A 20219-nucleotide genomic window follows, 5' to 3' on the forward strand; every position below is an offset into this window, starting at 1 on the left:
AATCCTTTTAAAAACAGGGAAGCACTCAAAACTGTTGCTGTATTTTGGACAAACCTACAAATTAACCAATTAAAAACAAACAAAGCTTATTGAGAGAAAAAGAATAAGAAATTAAATAGTATAAGCCAGACCCACATCTAGGCGCCATCACCACGCTACTAGTGGCCCAAACCACCACTGACCTAGATTCTGAAAAGCAGTAGCTAGACTCCTGAGCAAAGGTTGAAGAAACTGTTAAGTTCAGTTGGGCCAAGCTTCTGTCTTATTAAATAATTATTCTAGCACCTCACATAGGACCTGACTCTCTTGTATAACTTATTCCAAAACAATAAGAGGAATTTGCAGAGGCCTTAAAAGTAATGTCATGAGACTGTGTATTTCAGGCCATGAAATCCCCCATATGGCAGTTATGCAGTAAGTCTGGCTTAGGTTTTTGCTGTCCTTTGGTTTTGTTTTGCTTTGGGTTGGGGGATAACCACTGTCAGAAATTTCTACTGGAAAGCCAAATACATTTAAATGTCATCATGGCTTTAAATATCTGATTCTTGTGTAATCTCTTTCCTAAAATAAACTCAAGAACAACAGTTCTCAATATTTTAAAGTTTAAAATGACAGGACCGCCTTTGTGAATTACATGTATAATGCTACAGGAGAAGAGTTCACAGCTCCAACTCTAGGAATTAGTAACTATGGTGAGAGCTTTCCATCTCAGCTAAGCGGCCACAAGAACACATGACAGATCAGACACCGAAGACTACTCCTGACCCCCAGCAGGATTCTGCACAGGATCTGGTAAACCCGATGAGACCACCAAATTTATGGACAATATAGAATGAGAAACAAGTAAAGATAAATATCTAAGCCCAAGTTCTATATATCTTAGATCCATGCCTTCTGAGTGCCTAAAAGTGCTTAAGACTTAGTCAAGGGGTTCTGAAATTTCTGTAAGTGAGCAGTTACTCTATTCTTCATCTGAAGCCACAAAGAACCACCACCACCTACATCCAAAAGGTCCTTCATGATTTAAAAAGTATTTCCATATACTACTGCATTTCATCCTGGGCACATATCCATGAGGTCGATGGAACAGGCAGAATCATTACCATCATCTCCATTTTATAAATGAGGAAAATGAGAAGACAAAGACTAGGTGACTGGCCCAAGGTGTCAGTAAATAGCAGGCAAGACTCAAAGCCATTACACAACACACAATGAGTACGGGCTGAAGTTAGAGATCATGGCAAGATGGAGCACAGAGACCTCAGAAGAAGGCAAAGCTGGGGAAGAGCTGGCAGCTCATGAGTGGACTGGAGGCCATAAAACATCTCCCAGCAGAGGGCACAACACTTGGCAGAACTTGCTCCTACACTTGGCCAGATGGCTCAGGGAAGACAGTGCAGGAGGCACCACTGTGCCCCTTTCCCTCCCTCAAGTGTATCCCGGGCTAAAAGCAGCAACAAAGACAACATGACCAGAAGACAGCATTTACACAGCCAAGCACAGGGGCCCAGGACCCACGAGAAACCTCACGGTAAGACAACTGGAACAATAAAATGGGCAAATCATTTGTGCTGTGCACTGAGCACCTGCCCTGCCTCACTCAAGCACTGAGATGGGTGGGAAAGAGAATTCATACCTTGTTCAAGGCTTCCCCGAAAGTTGAGGGATGACACCACTGAGGTATCAGAATCGGGTTATTTTAAGATTGAAAAAAAAAAATCTTAAAAAGAGCATTTCAGTCCACCATGACAGATAAGGAAACTTAAAGACAATGAATTTGCCCAAGATAAGAAATAGATGAAATGCACTCAGACATTATTGTAAGAGATCTAACTGTAGTCGATGACTTTCGCACCAATCTTCCTCACGAGCCAGGGAGCCATTTCTCAACAATCATCATCACATGTCTTACCTTTTGGCTTTCAGCACATGCAGGACAGCTCTCAGAAACAGTTCATCAAATTCAACCTGTAGTTTCTCCACGGAGTAGGGCTGCTGGGCCAAACCCAAGCCTCGGCTGTGGCTCACAAATTGTGCCCAATGGTCGCTCACATAACCAAGGGTCATCCTGAACAGGAGGAAAGGCAATACAGCACTTTTCATTCATGTACTCAATCCTGGCACCTTCATATTACATTGGAAGCACTAATTTGCCCAGTACATATCACGGAACAGCTGCTACCTTCAAGGTTCTAAAGACAGTCAGCGAGAGGGCAAACCCCACACTCACGCGGCTTACATTTAGCGGAGGCAAATAGACAACAAAGTAAAGGGAAAAGTATAATCTGTCCAATGGTCATAAGTGACGATGAAAATAAGTAGGAGAGGGGACTAAAGTTTCTCTGGAGTTTTCCAGAGTAAGGAGGTTGGCTGGGAGCAGGAAAGGCCTCACCAAAGAGGACGTGTGAGTAAAGACAGGGGTATCTAAGGGAAGAGCATCCGGGTAGAAGGAACAACCAGAGAGAGGGCTCCAAGGCATATTCAGGATGTTGGAGGTACAGCAAGGTAGCCAGTGTGTGAAAGCAAGGTAAGTGGGCGGGAGACTGGCTGGAGAAGAAATCAGAAAAGTGACAGGAGACCAGGCCACTGCGAACCCTTTGGCTTTTATTCTGACTGAAACTGGGAGCAGACGAATGACACGAGCTCCTGACTCACCACTTACAGGGAACACTGGCTGTTGCATGAATAATCCGAGGGTAGAGCAAGGGCAAAAGCAGGAAGACAAGTCAGGAGGCTATTAACAATGATAATTGTAATTCGGGAGAAATATGTGAGAATGAACTAGGGTGGTAGCAGTGAACTTGGGGAGAAGCGGCTGGATTCTGAAAACAGGAGGTTTCATTAGTTTAAAAGGATGCACATCTTTCACACTATAATCCCTGCAAAATGGAATATGTCCTAAACTGGTAACATGCCATACTTCTGTAGCATTTTTTCTTAAGAGGCACACAAAATGCATCTTCAGAATTGGTGGCATCTTAGATTTGATGACAGTGTTTTGAAGGTAGAGATGACAGAATCGGCTGTCACACTGGATGTGGGGTATAAAAAGACAGGGATGACACCAAGTACTCTAGCCTGAGCAAACAGAAGAATAAAGTTGCCACTTACTGAAGACAGTAAGGCCAAGGAGGAGACCGGGGAGGTCCATTGGGTGTATTAAATTACAATGTTTGTGAGTCATCCAAGGGGAGGTGCTGAGTTGGCAGCTGCGCTTACAGGCTTAAGAGAGAGGCACGAGCTAGAAATAGAACTCTGAGAACCGTCGTAGTACTTTGATGACATTTAAAGACATGAGAATGGATGAAGTCCGAAGAGCAAGTTTTGATGGAGAGAAGAGGTCCAGGAACCGAGTCCTGGGGCAGTCCAACATCAAGAAGTTTGAGAGTGAGGGTGAAACAACCAAGGAGGCAGAAAATGAGAAGCTAGGGAAATGGAGGAGAAACCAAAATATGGGATCCTGGAAACCAAGCAAAGAAAATGTTTGTTTTCTTTTTAAAGATTTTATTTATTTATTTGAGAGAGAGATCACAAGTAGGCAGAGAGGCAGGCAGAGAGAGAGGGGTAAGCAGGCTCCCTGCTGAGCAAAGAGACCAAAGCGGGGCTCGATCCCAGGACCCTGAGATCGTGACCTGAGCCAAAGGCAGAGGCTTTACCCACTGAGCCACCCAGGTGCCCCAAAGAAAATGTTTAAAGGAGAAAGTGAGCAACTCTGAGAAAGCTATGTCAACTATGGGAGAAATGTAAGGGAGAAGACTCAGAACTGGCCACTGGCTCAGTAGAACAAAGTTCATTAGTGCCCTTCATTTTTAAGAGCTGTCTAGTGGGTCCAGGGGTGGGGTGTGGGGAGAGCCTGACTGTGGAGAATTCAAGCAAGAATAGAGGGAAAAACCTGGAACCAATAGATGACCTGAAGAAAGGGACCTTGTAGAAAACAGTTCTACAACTGGAAGGTGTGAGAAGAATGTGCAATAGGTACAAAGAAAAATAAGTAGATGGAAGACAAAGAGAGATCATAATACACTATAATAATCAACTGTATTTACACAGAAATATTATAGAATGAATACCGACTTTAAAGCAGGAATAACAATGTCTTTCCTACAAAGTTATTGGGAGAATAAAACGAGAAGGTAAAAAAAAACAAAACAAAACAAACAAAAAAAACCGAGAAGGTATATCATTGGCATGCAGTGGGCACTCAATCCTACATCACATAAACGAACAAAAGGACAGGCTTTACCTTATCGTCTGAACTTCTAATAATGAGTACATGGGCTTTTAGATTTAAAGAAATTACTCTCCAAGGCACCAACGATCCTTCCTTCCACTGTCTCTTGTTTTCAATACCCTCTACTAAAGGCTTTTAAAGACCTTCAAAGTCACAGCCTTGCAGGGCATCCTATAACCATTTACCTGGCTTTACAAAGCACATGGAAATAAATAAACAAATAATTATAATCAATTTTGTTTGGGAAACATCACTGAGGAGGGGGAGAGGTTTTAGAGGCTTTTTTGGAAAGAAGGGAAGTTGGAATAAACAACAGCATACTGATGTGCTATAGGGAATGACAGTAAAGACAGAAAAATTAATAATGCAGAAAAGAGGATACAAAACTAATTCAATAAAAAGCAGTACATGTTCTCAAAATTTATTCATACTTGATCATAAAACCATAAACCCATTTTTCAATTAAATAAATGATAACGCTTTCCTCAGTTCAAAACAGGGGCCAATGACAGATGTCTTTGCAACTTTCTTTAAATGGCATTTAACCGAAAATCAGAATAAGAATAAATAAGAGAGGTAAAAGGAAAACAATGACATGAAGGAGCTACTGCCAATCCTCCGCAGCTCAGTGACAATTCCCAGGTAAGAGCGAGGAGGTGGAAGAACACAGGGAGCAAAGGAAAAGGAGAGAAGCTTCAGAGAGGCTTCATTTTCCATGACTGAGTTGAGTTTCTCTGGCCAAGTTCAACCCAGCAACTACTTTGAGAACCTTGACTCCAAGAACAATTACCTAACAAACCAGTTAAATTTGAAATAATTAACCAAATATTCTGACTGGAAGCATTTATAGACTTCCCATCTGCTAGATGGTAAAAAAAAATTCTTACTTTTATGATAAATCAGACCCAAATCGTACACTGAGATGTCCATCATCTCAATTTCACACAGTATGTATGCCTGATCCAGGCAAAGGCAAACAGAAACAGATGCAGCAACAGCAATATTACCTGATCATATAACCAATTCGCTTCACAAACTGCCTGTAGCGTGCCCTGTTAAAGGTTTCTAACCCCACAGCCAGAAGCTCCACTAGTGAGTTAGCAAAGGCAAAAATTTTCATCATCTCTTGAGGTCTTGTTGTTTCAGGTGAATAATCATCTAGAAGATAATTGGAGAAAAGGGAGGAATTACAATTACTATCAAAAAACAATGAAGGACACAGATATAAACACCTCAGTGAGGAAACAAAGCCACAGGCGAGAAAACTCAACAATCCCATTGCTCTGGCTTCTCTGTCAACATGACGTGGGGAACCTGAGACAAAGTATAAAATGAAAGCAATATATTAAAGCTGGAGACATAGGGGGCACCTGCGTGGCTCACTCGGTTAAAGCATCTGCCTTCTGTTTGGGTCATGGTCTCTGGGTCTTGGGATCAAGCCCCACATTGGGCTCCCTGCTCAGTAGAGAGTGTGCTTCTCCCTCTGCCCCTCCCTCCTTCCTGCTCCTGCCCCCCACCCCCTCAAATAAATAAATACAATCTTAAAAAAAGAAAAGCTGGGCAATGTGCAAGCTAGCTGACCTTTCTGCATCTCAGCACTAGGTGGGAAATTACAAACACAAGAGAAAGGAAGGAAATCACACTGAGATATGATGCAACCATGTCTGCACGGGATGGCCAGGCACCCAGGAACCTAGATCAGAAACCTGCCCAGGTTGGAAGGCTGGATGCTGAGCTCCTGGAATGAGCTTGCCACAATCCCATTTACCACACGACAAAAGAAATCAGTCTACCTTTTGCTTTAAACCCAAGAAGATGCTGAAAGAGTTCATGGAACGGAAACTGGGATAAAAGGATAACCAAGTCATCCTCATTAAGGAGAAGCCAACTGGTCTCGGGATCTTCATCCTAAGGGGAAAGATGCAAAATCATGTCAGCTGATTGGATCAGAACACACCAGGGTCTAGAGTTACAAGAGCTAAATTATCACAGATACAAGTCTTACATCGTGGTCCATGTGTTTTCATGGACTTCTACTATCAGCTCCACAGATGGGCTGTAAATCCCCCGAAATCGCAAGCACAATTATATGTGCATCTGGGTCATACCCACTCTTCCATGGCTGAAACGGCCCTCATTAAACGTCCATTCCAAAGAAGATTAAATAAAAAATTCCTCAGGAGTGGAAAATCTTACTATAAAAGCTCAGTGCTTTGACAACATGAATTTAAGAACCACATATTCAGGCCAAGTTACTTTAGCTACAAGTCTGTTGCCCCCAAATCAAGGCCTACTGTAGTATACACTGCCTTATGGCAAAGTAATCTGCATTTGCTATAGCTACTGAAGTTCTGTTGCCAGTTAGTGCTGCTAAAGCAGGAGAGAATAACAGGCCATACATACAGATTATATAGGGGAAACCTTTAGGGTTTTTGTTTAATACCAAGCACTAAAGTCATCTTAGAAAACAAGTTGATTTGTGTCCTAAAATATGCTACATTCAAAAGGGAATGCTGTAAAAAGATCCAGACATCCTGAAGAATATACCACCTCAATTTCAACAAGGTACTAAAGCATTCATTGATAACCTCCCAAGCCACTCTCCCCCCCCCCCCCAACCCCTGCCCCATTTTCAGTCCTAAATGGCTTACAGACAAGCCTCAGAAACTCTACTTAGAGCAGTAGCTCTCAACTCTGGTTCTACATCAGAATCACCTGGGAGGCTTTTACACATCTGGATGTCTGGGTGTGGGCCTGGGCAAGATTTCTAAGTTGCCCCCGTTTGTTCCTTTTTTTTTTTTTTTTTTTTTAAGATTTTTATTTATTTACTTGACAGAGAGAGACAGCAAGAGAGGGAACACAAGCAGGGTGAGTGGGAGAGGGAAAAGCAGGCTTCCCACTGAACAGGGAGTCCGATGCGGGACTCGATCCCAGGACCCCTGGATCATGACCTGAGCTGAAGGCAGACGCCCAATGATTGAGCCACCCAGGCGCCCTGCCCAGTTGGTTCTAATATAGAGCCAGTATCAAGGAACCACTAATGTGAAAAACTGAGAGCACTTTCCTTCCTGCAGCCTTCTGAGTCAACAGCACTCTCAACATTCTCACCTACTCCCCAGGGTCTTGAATTCACTCAACAGTCAGTAAGGACTAGCCAGGGGCCAGGCACCACTGCAGGGTCCCCAGCCATCACCTGTCTCTGGGAGAAAGGAAACCTTCCAGAGAAAAGACTTCTCTCTCAGAGGATAACACACTCGTGGCGGGGGGGGGGGGGGGGCATTTCAGCACAATCTTTAAATACAATTTAAAGCACCAGTTTCTGAGAAATTCTCTTCAAGGTGACTGCTGAGTCTCTAGCAGAGATGTCTGAAGAGGAAAATGAGTGCAAAGCAGCCCCCCAGTCCTGAATGAGCACTTGGGTAAACACACAGACATGATCCCCATGGCTGCCACAGCTGTCATTGTGAAAACTGTCTGCTGCAAACTGTCAACTTCTTTTAAAAAGAAGGAGTCTTGGGGCACCTGGGTGGCTCAGTGGGTTAAAGTCTCTGCCTTCGGCTCAGGTTTGATCTCAGGGTCCTGGGATCGAGCCCTGCGTCGGGCTCTCTGCTCAGCAGGGAGCCTGCTTCTCCTCTGTCTCTGCCTGATGCTCTGCCTACTTATGATCTCTCTCTCTGTGTCAAGTAAATAAATAAAATCTTTAAAAAAAATAAAAATAAATAAAAATAAAAAATAAAAAGAAGGAGACTTGGGGCGCCTGGGTGGCTCGGTGGGTTAAAGCCTCTGCCTTAGGCTCAGGTCATGATCCCAGGGTCCTGGGATTGAGCCCTGCATCAGGCTCCCTGCTCAGTGGGGAGCCTGCTTCCGTCTCTCTCTCTCTCTCTCTGCCTGCCTCTCTGCCTACTTGTGATCTCGGTCTGTCAAATAAATAAATAAAATCTTAAAAAAAAAATTAAAAAATAAAAATAAAAAGAAGGAGTCTTGGGACGCCTGAGTGACTCAGTCATTGGGAGTCTGTCCTCAGCTCAGGTCATGATCCCCGGATCTGGGGATGGAGCCCTACATGGGACTCCCCACTCAACAGGAAGCCTGCTTCTCCTTCTCCCACTCCCCCTGCTTGTGCTCTCTCTCTCACTCTCTCTCTCTCTAATGAATATAATCTTAAAAAAAAAAAAAAAAAGACATTATTTAAAAAAAAAATAAAAAGAAGACTTAGTAAATCTGGTCCCTGGCCACCTTGACAGTACATCAAATCAGGATGTGGACCATAAAAAAGCACGTGGGCAGGTAACTAGCTGGAGGGAAAATTCCTGACAGATACACTAACCCTCTGTACAGCAGAAAGAAAAATCAACAAGTACTATCTTGGGAAATTGGATTTGGATCACTTAGTTCTCACCAAGAATAAAGAACCATCTTATACCTTACAAATGAGACCATATGGATAAGAAGTATTCATAAGAGTTAAAGGAAGAGCTTGATAAGCTCCAGCTCTTTACTATACAGACTGATGTTACCTGCTGGGAAAACTCTTTCGCCCCCTGCACCTCGGTTTTCTCACACCAGTACCTGCCCTCATGGGGCTGTCACAGAAGTCAAGGAGAGACCATGTGAAAAGTGCTTAGAACAATGCGTGGCACATAAGGGGAGCTCGACAATGATTAATGAAAATGATGCAGGCACGACAAGTTACCTCTTCTCCTCCCTCATCTACTAGCGTCCACGTCCCGGATGCAGGCCCCGAGGAGGATGGCTTCTGCTCACTGGGCTTCATATGGCACAGGAATTCCGCTCGATTTCTGAAGGACAAGGGAGATCACGCCAATCACATGAACACAGAAAGCCCACACGCATGCACTCTGGATCATCTACTCAACCCCGCAGAAGATTCAGCCGGCCACCCAATCAACACATGGTTTAAACTACTAAACAAATAAGAATTGGCGAGAACTCAAGGCAGCTAAAACCTAATTTTGGTGTGCAGACCTCGAGGATCCTGGATTAGTAGTGACAAGTAATTGCAGAGAAGCTGTAATGCTGGCCCAGCTCCCGCATGCCAGGACCTCAATACATACGGATTGCTGAGGGACCTCGCCTCCAGCCAGGCTTACAAACTGGTGCCAGTACACGACTTGAGGAACATGTAGTATCCGATCTCATCAGCTTTACTGAATATAAAAAGATAATCTGCAGGTAATTCAGAAGTTTGTTTAGGGGAAAAGAGTACCTCTAAAGGCAAAACCATTTTGAAGTCAAAATCCTATCTACCACGTGTTAGAGAAACCCCTTGTATCCAGGCAGAGAGAACTAGAGAGGATTCCTGCCAGCCAGGTTTCACAAGGTGTTGGCTAGACCTGAGAAGCAGGTATAACCAGAGAAATTTCTTCTCTTAGACTACAACATGGTTTTCAACATGGCCCCTGTTCCTTCCCCTTCAGCCTGCTCCTGAAAAATTCGCCCATTCCTTCCTGTTACAGGAACTTTCTCCCATGACTTCCAGCACACTGCTGCCCTTTCAACCCAAGGAGCTCCAATCCTGTGTGTCCACTTGTATACCTCAATGACCTCAGACTTTCCTCCTTATAAAACAGCTCTCCTTTCTGTCCCTGTTGGTCTGTTAGGGCATGAATGCCCTCACAATCACTCGGGCTCAGAGGTCTACAGAGTTCTCTCAGAACCACTCCTATCCCACCAGTTCCTTATTTCATCAGCTACTTAATCCTTTTCTGCGAAGATAACCTTTAGGTTCCCCTCCTTCTCTTTCTCACCACCATTACCCCAACTCAGGCTCCGGGGCAGACAGGCTTTCCAGGACTGAGAGCCGGAGGTAATACCACTGTTCAAGGTCACCTAGACAAGACAGTGCCTTCTCCCCCTAAATGTCCTCTTGATAAGAGGTTGGGATCCAGAGCCAGGAGAGCCAGAAGTCTCTAACTGCACTTCAATTAAGCAGAAGCACATCTTCTGCCTTCAGTCCATCCTAGCTTTCCTGGATGCTTTTTACAATTATTCAAAAGCCCTGATCTGCTACAGGGCCAGACTTTATCAAATCTAGATTCTTCTGTTTTAATGTCAAAACCTTCTATCATCCAAGTCACTGTAGCTCTTCCACTGTATGACCATCTCCCATGCAGTCTCTGCTCCAGCCAAGCTAATCTCCTACGTATCCTCCGTACCGCCACCTTACCTGTACCCTGGGCCATAGCATCTTCTCTCCACCGACAGTGCCCTGCCTGCTTTTCTCTCTTAATGAGATCTGCCCCCATTCTTACAACCCAGTCATACATACACCTAGAATCTTCTCTCACTGCTCCACCACCCCCCTTCAGGCTCCCTGGGGCTAGCACGCTGATCGCAGCTTCCCAAGTGGGCACTTAGATCTCTGCCCTCTTCCCCTCTCTACTACAGCTCTTCTTCTAATGGAAAGATAACTTTCTGGTCTCTCCACAGCTCCTTTCATAATGACATATATGACACGAGAGGCAAATCCACTAAAAAGAGGGACCCAAAAAAAGCTTAATTGTTTATACATAAGAAGTTAATAAGGTCATGTGGGGGGAAAAGGGTATCCAACCCAAAGAAAATCCGCAATATTAAATTCTGGAATGCTGACACCTCCCTTAGCGGATCTTTGGATCTGGGCAGTTTAGGAAGCCAATCTTTGGTAGAAAGAAGCATTTCAATTTCTACTTCATAAAGCTCTTCCGCACTTACTTGACAGGAGACATTAGCAGGGCAAGGGACTGCATAAAATGAAAGACCCCTGATGGGTTATTCAACACTTTGATCTGAAATCAGAAAAGGAAAAAGCATACTGTAGAAAGCTGACAACCCAAGTATCCATGATCTCAGTTCACCAGCATTCTGACAGAGGAAGCCGTTACGAAAACAAAGATGGGACTGGCACATAATCCCCAAGAGTGAGAGCACATGGGTTCCCTGGCAGTCCTGACTGAGCTGGACTCACAGAGCACAGCGAGCAGAGCAGCTGACTTCAACAACTGTACCCACATAGGATGAAACACAATATTGGACAAAACCAAAAATCCTCCTCCTACCTAAAGAGATTCAGAGTTCTCACTGCGAGAAATACTAAAGAAAAGGTCACATGGAGAAGCTGCCCCTGGCATGCACTTGGCTTCCACCCATCTGAGTGGTGGCTGTGAGTAAGAAAATAACCCAAACGCAAGCAGCAGAGCGGAGAAACTGTGAGCCGTATAATCAGCACTGAAGGGGAATATATATATATATATATATATATATATATATATATTTATTTTTTTTTTTTTTTTTTTTTAAGATTTTATTTATTTATTTGACAGACAGAGATCACAAGTAGGCAAAGAGGCAGGCAGAGAGAGAAAAGGAAGCAGGCTCCCTGCTGAGCAGAGAGCCCGATGTGGGGCTCGATCCCATGACCCTGAGATCATGACCTGAGCCAAAAGCAGAGGCTTTAACCCACTGAGCCACCCAGGCGCCCCTGAAGGTGATTATATAAACATTGATCACAAAAGCATGATCTCTGCTAGCATTACAGAACTTTTGAGATGCTCGTGGTTTCTGTTTTGTGTATACCAACGATGCTTGCGGGGACTAATTTAGGAAGCTGTGTTGAATATCACCAGGAAAAAAAGTCTCAGTGTGTCTTCTTGCACAGAAATTCTACAGAACTACATACTACTGAAGCTACCAAGCCAGATGACAGGGGAACTTCTGCAATTCTATCTTAATTTCATCAAGATGGGTGGCCCAAGAAGTTTCAGCATAAAAACCCCCAAGAATACATATACACTAAAATAGTTTAAGAATTTTGTTTTAAATATCAGTATTTTTAAGCAGTTTTTTAAAGGGAAAAAAACATTTTCTTCAGGAAAAATGTTTTAACAAAATCTCTCTCATCCCACTCAAAATCAGAAGACCATCATCATACCTGGATGAAAGGAACAGCCCACTTACTAACACCAGCTGGACATCGGAGAATATGGTTTAAAAGGAAGAAGTGATCTCCAGGACAGCCAACTCTTTGTAACACTGACACCTGCACAGGGAAGGACATACAGTTTCACTATCTAGTAAGAAGAAAAATGTGCCAAGGGGTCTAGTAAATGACTTAGCCAATGTTTAAATACAGGAATCTTTCAGAAGAGGAACCAGAGATCTACTGTACACACACACACACACACACATATAGTATATGTATAACCAAAGATATACTATTAACAGGTTGAGTTTCTACCACAGATGCACATGGAAGCCTAAGAACCTATGAGTACTACAATAAAAACATCATATGTAGCTTCCTGCAAACCCAGTTTTCACTATCTGGCAAAATACAACTTACTCACATTCCTGGCCACATGGGAATACATGCAAGCCAAGTAGTTTAGTCTGAGTTTGCAACAGATTCTCAAATCCAAATAAGTATGCTTGGGACTTTACCACATATGCAAGAACTCTAATATTAACCTGAAAGAAGCACCCAAGGTAGCCCCACTGAAAACACGACTAAATAAACAAGCCTCCTTCTCTAACACACTTAACATCTTTCTTAGATCTCCCAAATCCTGACACCAGCCTTTTCTCTCTTAAGTTCTTTAAGTATGACTGAACACAACACTAAATGTAAGATAATACAAATAAATGATATAATTGGTTTTAGATCAGCTACCTGTATTCTAAATATGTATCCCGTCTTTAATTTAGCATGCTTCCCACATTTCCATTTCTTCCTAAGCTGAAGGCCTGAGATTAAATATAAAGTATATCAGGAAGAAAAATACTTCTACTTTGTGCTTAATGACACACTAGGTAAGTATAACTTATCATGTGTCATGAATAAAAAAAAGTCACTAATTAATACATTAAATGAATTAGCTGAAGAAGCTGTTGAAGAAAACTCCAGAAAGCATAATTCTTCAAGTATTTGTTCCCTTACCAATTTCTGCAGCCAGAGAAGAATATCATCATGGAACTGGGTATCTTCATTAACCCTTCTGGTGAACATGAATAAGACACTGATACACTCCTTAAGTTGACAGAGGTCAGAGGGAAAGCTTTCTGTCTGTTTACAAGCTATAAATTAAAAAGAGGATTAAATGAGCCCCCACATAAACAGAGTTTTGGAGAGAATTTTTAGTATCTCTATCTATAAATTAATTAATTAATAAAATATTTTCAAAATATTTAGTTCAGAAAAAAATCCAAGAAGAGGGGCGCCTGGGTGGTTCAGTGGGTTAAAGCCTCTGCCTTCAGCTCAGGTCATGATCTCAGGGCCCTGGGATCAAGCCCCGCATCGGACTCTCTGCTCAGTGGGGAGCCTGCTTCCCCCACCAACCCCACTCTGCCTACTTGTGATCTCTCTATCTGTCAAATAAATAAATAAATAAAATCTTTAAAAAAAAAAATCCAAGAAGAAAAGTTGCATCAAAAATATCTGAATTCTGGGGCTCCTGGCTGGCTCAGTTGAAGAGCATGTGACTCTTGATCTTGGGATTTTTGAGTTTGAGTCCAATGTTGGGTGTAGAGTTTACTTAAATAAATAAACTTTTCGGGACGCCTAGGTGGCTCAGTTGGTTAAGCAGCTGCCTTCGGCTCAGGTCATGATCCCAGCGTCCTGGGATCGAGTCCCACATCGGGCTCCTTGCTCCACAGGGAGCCTGCTTCTCCCTCTGACTCTGCCTGCCACTCTGCTTGTGCTCGCTCTTGCTCTCTCTCTCTCTAACAAACAAATAAATAAAATCTTTAAAAAAAAAAATAAATAAATAAATAAATAAATAAATAAACTTTTCTCAAAAGTCTGAATATCTACTAAATATGTAATCCAAAAAAGTATTTAACTTTGTGAAGTATTACAAAATAAGGGAAAATTAACTTCATCAAAATCCACTTTTAATTTAAAAAATCAGCAGATCTCTGACCTAATAATCCCAGCTCTTTGGTTAGTTATGAAAACAATGAGGGGGAAGGATTTTTTTTTTTTTTTTAAGAGAGAGTGGGAGAGGAAGAGAGAGAATCTTAAGCAGGCTCCACACCCAAAGCAGACTTCAACACAGGGCTCGATCTCACTTCACTGAAATCAGGATTCAGGTGCTTAACCAACTGAGTCTCCCAGGCACCCAGGATTATTTTTTACTTTAAATACTCCTAATATGTCCCCAAGAAATAAAAACTGCGTAATTCAACTAGCTAATTCATATTTACCACATCATACAATTAAAGCTAGTTTTTTAAACCCAAATATGGTGAAAAATGCAGAACATTATAGAACCTCTGATGAAAGTTATATAAAACAGCCCAACAAACTAGACAAGCAAAAATAAAGCACTAAAGATACAGGATAAAAAGAACGCTGAGTATGGGTTTTACAATCAAAATTTACCAAGTAGAGTTCATACTTGGTAACAAGCACATAAATTGGGACTAAGGGACATTAGGGACTAAAGGACATTAATGATAAAAAGCAAGCTTTCTGGCTTCCCAGAGTAGCACAGACTGACAGCCCCAGGGAAGGGAGGTCTAGCTCTGCTCCCAACAGATGTTATGAAGGCAGATCTCAATCCCGTTTTGGGGAAGGCAAGGTAAAACAGCTAGCACAAATGTTCCCTTATAATACCAATGAGTACACAACCCATTCAACCAACTCCTCCATTCTTTCTTCATCAAAGACCTCAAAAAAGAGACTTTCACGATTCACATACCTCGGCCTTGAATTGCTAAAGACCTCAGAAGAGCTGAACTATTGAGTAAGGCATAAATATAAGACTCCACTTGCAACTTTGAGAGCACAGAGGTGTACGAATGCAGAGCGAGGGTCTGGTGGAGGTGCTCAGATTTGGCATCAAATAGCTTCTTTAGCTCCCCCAGTGCATTTTCATTCATCTCTACTCTTTGGTAGCGATGATAGCCTGAAACTTTCACTTGATCTGCACAGATACCCTAACAGTGGACAAAAAGGTAAAACAGGAAACCAGTTAACTCTTTACATGTGACATAATCAGGCAGACAATGTATTACGGGCTTCAGTACCACCTTCGAAGAGCTTATAAATCATAGTGAGGGGGCAATACTACCACACAAGGAAGAATAAATCAAATCTATAATCAGGAGCCAAGAGGGATAAAGTCAATCACAAGGCATCACATGGTCAAAGAAGACAAAAGAAACCCTAAGGAGAAAATAATAGAACTTGTTTCTAGGTGTCTCACAACTGAAAATCTTATCTTCAACTTTACAAACATGGAAGTCAAGCTGATATCCCCACAACTTCAAGGGACTTCAAAATATCTCTGTACCTACCCTCACTACTCTGATTCTGCTCAAAAGAAACCCCTCTCCTTTCCAATACTAACACCCCCAGCTGTGTTCCTAAGTCTATCCTCTTTTTCAGTGTTTTCAAATGTTCCCCTGACCACAGAATCTTTTCTGTCTACATAGAGAGATACAAAGGTCTCCCAGTGAATGAGGATCAAGGATGGGGGAAACCACATGTTTCTCCTCAATAACTCCTCCGGCCTCCCCTCACTGCCAGACTTGCCAAGAGTGGCCTTCTCTTCTTTGCCAACCTTCCCAGGCCACTGAGAAGTGGCTTCCCTTGGCCTCCACAGGGCCACATCTAATTGCCTTCCTGTTTCCTCAGCTCTCAAATTTATTCCATGGATCAGCCTCTCCTTGACCCTCTCTACCCATCTGGATGTTCCGGGCATTATGCCCAAGGCTACAAACTAAATGGTCCCCAGACAGAATCTGACCTGAAAACATGACTTGTTTGGTCTCTACTCTCTATTTTGTTGCCAACAGTCTTAAATCAGGATCCTTCACACAGAAATCCTGACTTCCAGCTCTTCTTAGGAAGTGAAAAGATGTGGCGATGTTGGACCATCACAAGCTCAGGGCAACGATCAGCTAGAACTCAAGAGCAGCTGCCCCCAGTGCGCCAGAAAGGAGCTCACCCATGGACCACCATCCCACTCAGCCCATTTCACTCCTTCAGGTCACCTGCATGGCCCCTGCAAGCATCCAACTTTGTGACTCCGACACCACACTACTCTGGGCTAGGACAGGGTCTATGTGAGTACAAGCATCCTCCAGACCTAGATGGCATCACAAGAACGGCAGCTCCACTGCAAATGCCCCAGGTGCCGAAACGCTTTAAAGAACACCAAAATACCTGCACGGACAGCTGTTCATCCTTAAAGTGCCACAGTCGGCTTTTCGCATTTTGGCAATCAGACGTCAGAGCAAGGAGCTCAGCTTCGGCCAGCAGCAGCTGCTTCCGACACCGCGAGTAGTTCAAAAGCAGCTCGTAAAACTCATGCCTGTCCTGATGAGCCATGCTGTCGAATTCTTCTAAATACGACTCAACATTTTCCAGCCACGAACCAGGCTCAAAGATCTTCAGCTGTTCTTTAGTAAACGGTACTAGTTCTGGTTGAGATGGGAGCTCTGGGTAGAGTCGCTCATTACGAAACAAGGGTTTTGCTGACACTGAAGCTGGTACTTCTCCAGCAATTTCGGTTGGCAACTGAGGATACAGTTTTTTCACTCTAGGTGGCTGAAAAATGTCTTTGGCTTCACAAGAACTCTGCAAGCCAACATTTTGTAGCACCTCTGAAGAAAGACCCAAGGCTTGCTTGTCATCTTTCTTTTTCTGAGTTTCTCTGGCCTGTAAATTTTCCATTTCTGGCTGAGTATAAGAAAAATTAGATTGCAAGCTAAGTTCAGAAGGTCCACAGAGTACCAACTGATTTTCCTCTCCTTCTGTGCAGTTCTTGGGGGTTTCTACTTTGGTTCCGACACTGTCTCCAGGGCTGACCTTTAGATTCACCGCATCATTCCCAACGCAGGCTCTGACCTCCTCCCCTCCCTTTAGGGTCTCTGTGTTCCATGTCAGGGGCTCTTCGTTGCTTATACTTAAGGAGGTGAGTGGTATATCAAACATTTCACTCTCGTTTTGTCCACAGGCAGCATTCTGGAGCTGGGAATCAGTTAACACCTTCAGACAGTCTCCTTTGAATTCACAACCTGAAGGAGGGATTGCCAGCTCTCTGGAGGGTTCTGGAAGGGAGACTTCATCAGATTCCTCCCTCTGAAGGGTTTCTGATTTCTTCTTTTCCTAAAAATGAGATTTATAATGTGAAATAATTTAAAACATTGAAGTAACAACTGATGCTTTCAACATAAGGAATTCTTAAATTGTATACAAGAATCTAAATTTTATAATTAGCAAATGGAATCTAAATAAACTTCATAAGTAATGTGTATCGAGGCACCTGAGTGGCTCAGTGGGTTAAAGCCTCTGCCTTCAACTCAGGTCATGATCTCAGGGTCCTGGGATCGAGCCCCGCATTGGGTTTTCTGCTCAGTGGGGAGCCTGCTTCCCCCTCTCTCTGTCTGCCTCTCTGCCTACTTGTGATCTCTCTGTCAAATAAATAAATAAAATCTTTAAAAACAAAAACAAGTTAACTTAAAAAAAAATAAGTAACGTGTTTTGTATTTCCCATTATTATTCAATTTTGACTATGTTAAGTGTAGGAGATTCACTAGTCTAATCGCAACAGAGAAAGACATCAAAAGCAGCAGCAAGTGACGATGCAAGAACAGAGGAGGAAAGTTTTAATTAGGTCATTCTCCATTCTCCTAGAGGTCAACAGAACAGTGTCCAAGTGGCATAGGCCTCAATCAATTTATCTTCATCTTGACAAACATATTCACTTAAAATTCAAGCAGAAATAGTCAAATAACTTGAATAATAAAAATGACTATAGTATTAGATTATAACCTACAGAATAAAATAAATATCACAAGCCCATACTGACATAAATAAATAATAAATGAGCAAAAGTGACACTCCTCCTTACAGAACTCCAATTAGTAAATGTAGATGGAATGAGAAAAACAGGAAATCACCATTACAACGCCATGGTAATAACTATCACGGCAAAATCTGCCGACAGATGCTAAAGTGAGTGAGTGAAAATTCAAGGAGACACAAGACACCTGGATAGCGTCAAAGTATCTTCTAAATATTTAGTAATTACAAAGGGGGGAAATGGTAAGGTTCTGTGGAGAATTCTGGCAAATGATACTTTAACTGTGTAATCAAGATTAATATGACCAGTAGCATAACCCCATGTAAGGTTCTGAAAAGGCCTATCACCTCTTCAAGTGTCCTTGCCAATAACATATAACTTCAATCTAAGTTTAAAAAAATACCAGAGAAAAACTCAAATTAGAAAACAGTCTACAAAATAACAGAAACATGGGGCCCCTGAGTGGTACAGTTAAATGCCTGACTCTTGGTTCCAGTTCAGGTCATGATCTCAGGATCGTGAGACAGAGCCCCACGTCAGGCAATGCACTCAGTGCAGAGTCTGCTAAAATTTCTATCTCCCTCTCTCCCTCCACATGTTCGCTCTCTGTCTCTCTCTCAAATAAATAAATAAATAAATCTTTAAAAAAAAAAAAAAGAATAACAGAAATGTTATGGTCATCAAAGGAAAGACTGAGAAACCATCAAGAGACTGGAGGAAACAACAAAGACAGGACAACTAAATACTCTGTAGAACCCTGGATTGGATTCTGGAATAGAAAAAGGACAATGGTAGGAAAACTGTTGAAATCCAAGTAAGTTCTATATCTCAGTTAATAGTATTTTGCCAACATTAACTTCTTGGTTATGATAAATGTTCTACACTACAGAATTTATGATTATGTGAGAGGGTGACATCAGAGGATACTGCATGAAGGGTATATGGAACTCTCTGTACTATATTTACAACATTTCACAAAGTCTGAAATGGTCTCCCAAAACACAAAGACAAAAAAAAAGTTAACTGTTAAAAGAAAGTGCAATAAAATGAGTTACAGTTAAAAAAAAAAAAAACCTCAGGCATTAACACACAAAGTAGATACACAGGTAAACATGCTAATAAAGAAAAAAAATTACAGAAGATTCTTTAAATAAAATTGTTACACTCAAACAAACTGAAAAAAAAAATGCATCACTCAAGCATTCCCCTTTCACTATGAAATTTTAAGAAGACAAACCTGACAGTTTCACAAGTTATCAGTGATTTTGGATTGTGCTGTCCAGCAAATGTCAAGCAAAAAAAAAAGCTGACAAGAACCAAAAATGTAAGTCACTTATATGTACCTAATAATAGGAAGAAAAGATAATTGTTTTTGAAATGGAATTTCCTAATAATAGGAAGAAAAGATAATTGTTTTTGAAATGGAATTTGAGGTTGCTCACTGGTAATGGCTACCAAACATTTAAAATGGTGGCTAAACTAAAGAAGTACGTGCCCCTCCAAAATTACTTTAATCTACAATGTGAACATCAGATTCAGATATGAGCCACACAATGCACACAAATGAGTCTAACTGCCTAAAATCATGAACAATAAAAAGCATTAACGAGTATTCATAAGAAAATGAAGTGAGTCTAATTACACTGCAAGGATGTTTAGCACACTTCTATAATAAGTAGGTTTGTCAGAGTGGGAGGTCAGAAAGAGAAAATCAGGAGACGGAGGACCATGGTTACTACAGCGAGAAAAATGCCGGTGTACTTGTTGGGAGAACGGCCAAATTTTAATGAGTTGAATAATCAAAACATAAAATTAAGAAAATAATCTCATTTATAATGGGCAAAGAATAAAATTGAGATAACTTTAACAAAACAATTGTAAAAATTGTACTCTGAAAATTGCCAAACATCATTAAAAGAAACTGAAGACTTAATAAATGGAAACACATCCCATGTTCATGGATCAGATCACAATATTGTTAAGACGGCAATCCTCCTCAAATTGATACACAAATTCAACATAATCTCAATCAAAAGTTCAGCTGTCTTTTTTGCAGAAAATGACAAGCTCGATCCTTAAACTCATAAGAAAATGCAAGGGACCCAGAGCAGACAAAACAATCTTAAAGAAGAAGGACAAAGGAGATCTCAAAACCACTATAAACCTACTTCAAAACCTAC

The 20219-nt window shown here is 41.9% G+C and overlaps 1 protein-coding gene across 2 annotated transcripts in view; it reads right to left on the bottom strand.

Annotated features, from left to right (window-relative positions):
- The window catches only part of EPG5 (ectopic P-granules 5 autophagy tethering factor), a 105012-nt gene that overhangs the window by 75946 nt on the left and 8847 nt on the right, over positions 1 to 20219 (bottom strand). The window contains exons 2-10 of one of the 2 annotated variants that reach the window (XM_059409581.1): positions 16398 to 17342; positions 14929 to 15166; positions 13167 to 13303; positions 12162 to 12269; positions 10946 to 11019; positions 8925 to 9030; positions 6025 to 6139; positions 5239 to 5389; positions 1913 to 2068 (exon numbers count right to left, since the gene is read on the bottom strand). In XM_059409581.1, the coding sequence (XP_059265564.1) occupies positions 1913 to 2068; positions 5239 to 5389; positions 6025 to 6139; positions 8925 to 9030; positions 10946 to 11019; positions 12162 to 12269; positions 13167 to 13303; positions 14929 to 15166; positions 16398 to 17342 (2030 nt within the window). Of the gene's footprint in view, positions 1 to 1912; positions 2069 to 5238; positions 5390 to 6024; positions 6140 to 8924; positions 9031 to 10945; positions 11020 to 12161; positions 12270 to 13166; positions 13304 to 14928; positions 15167 to 16397; positions 17343 to 20219 lie in introns of those variants that run through there. The other variant, XM_059409582.1, reaches the window with a different exon arrangement.

This window comes from Mustela nigripes, chromosome 8, assembly GCF_022355385.1.
Source record: "Mustela nigripes isolate SB6536 chromosome 8, MUSNIG.SB6536, whole genome shotgun sequence".
Lineage (NCBI taxonomy): Eukaryota > Metazoa > Chordata > Mammalia > Carnivora > Mustelidae > Mustela > Mustela nigripes.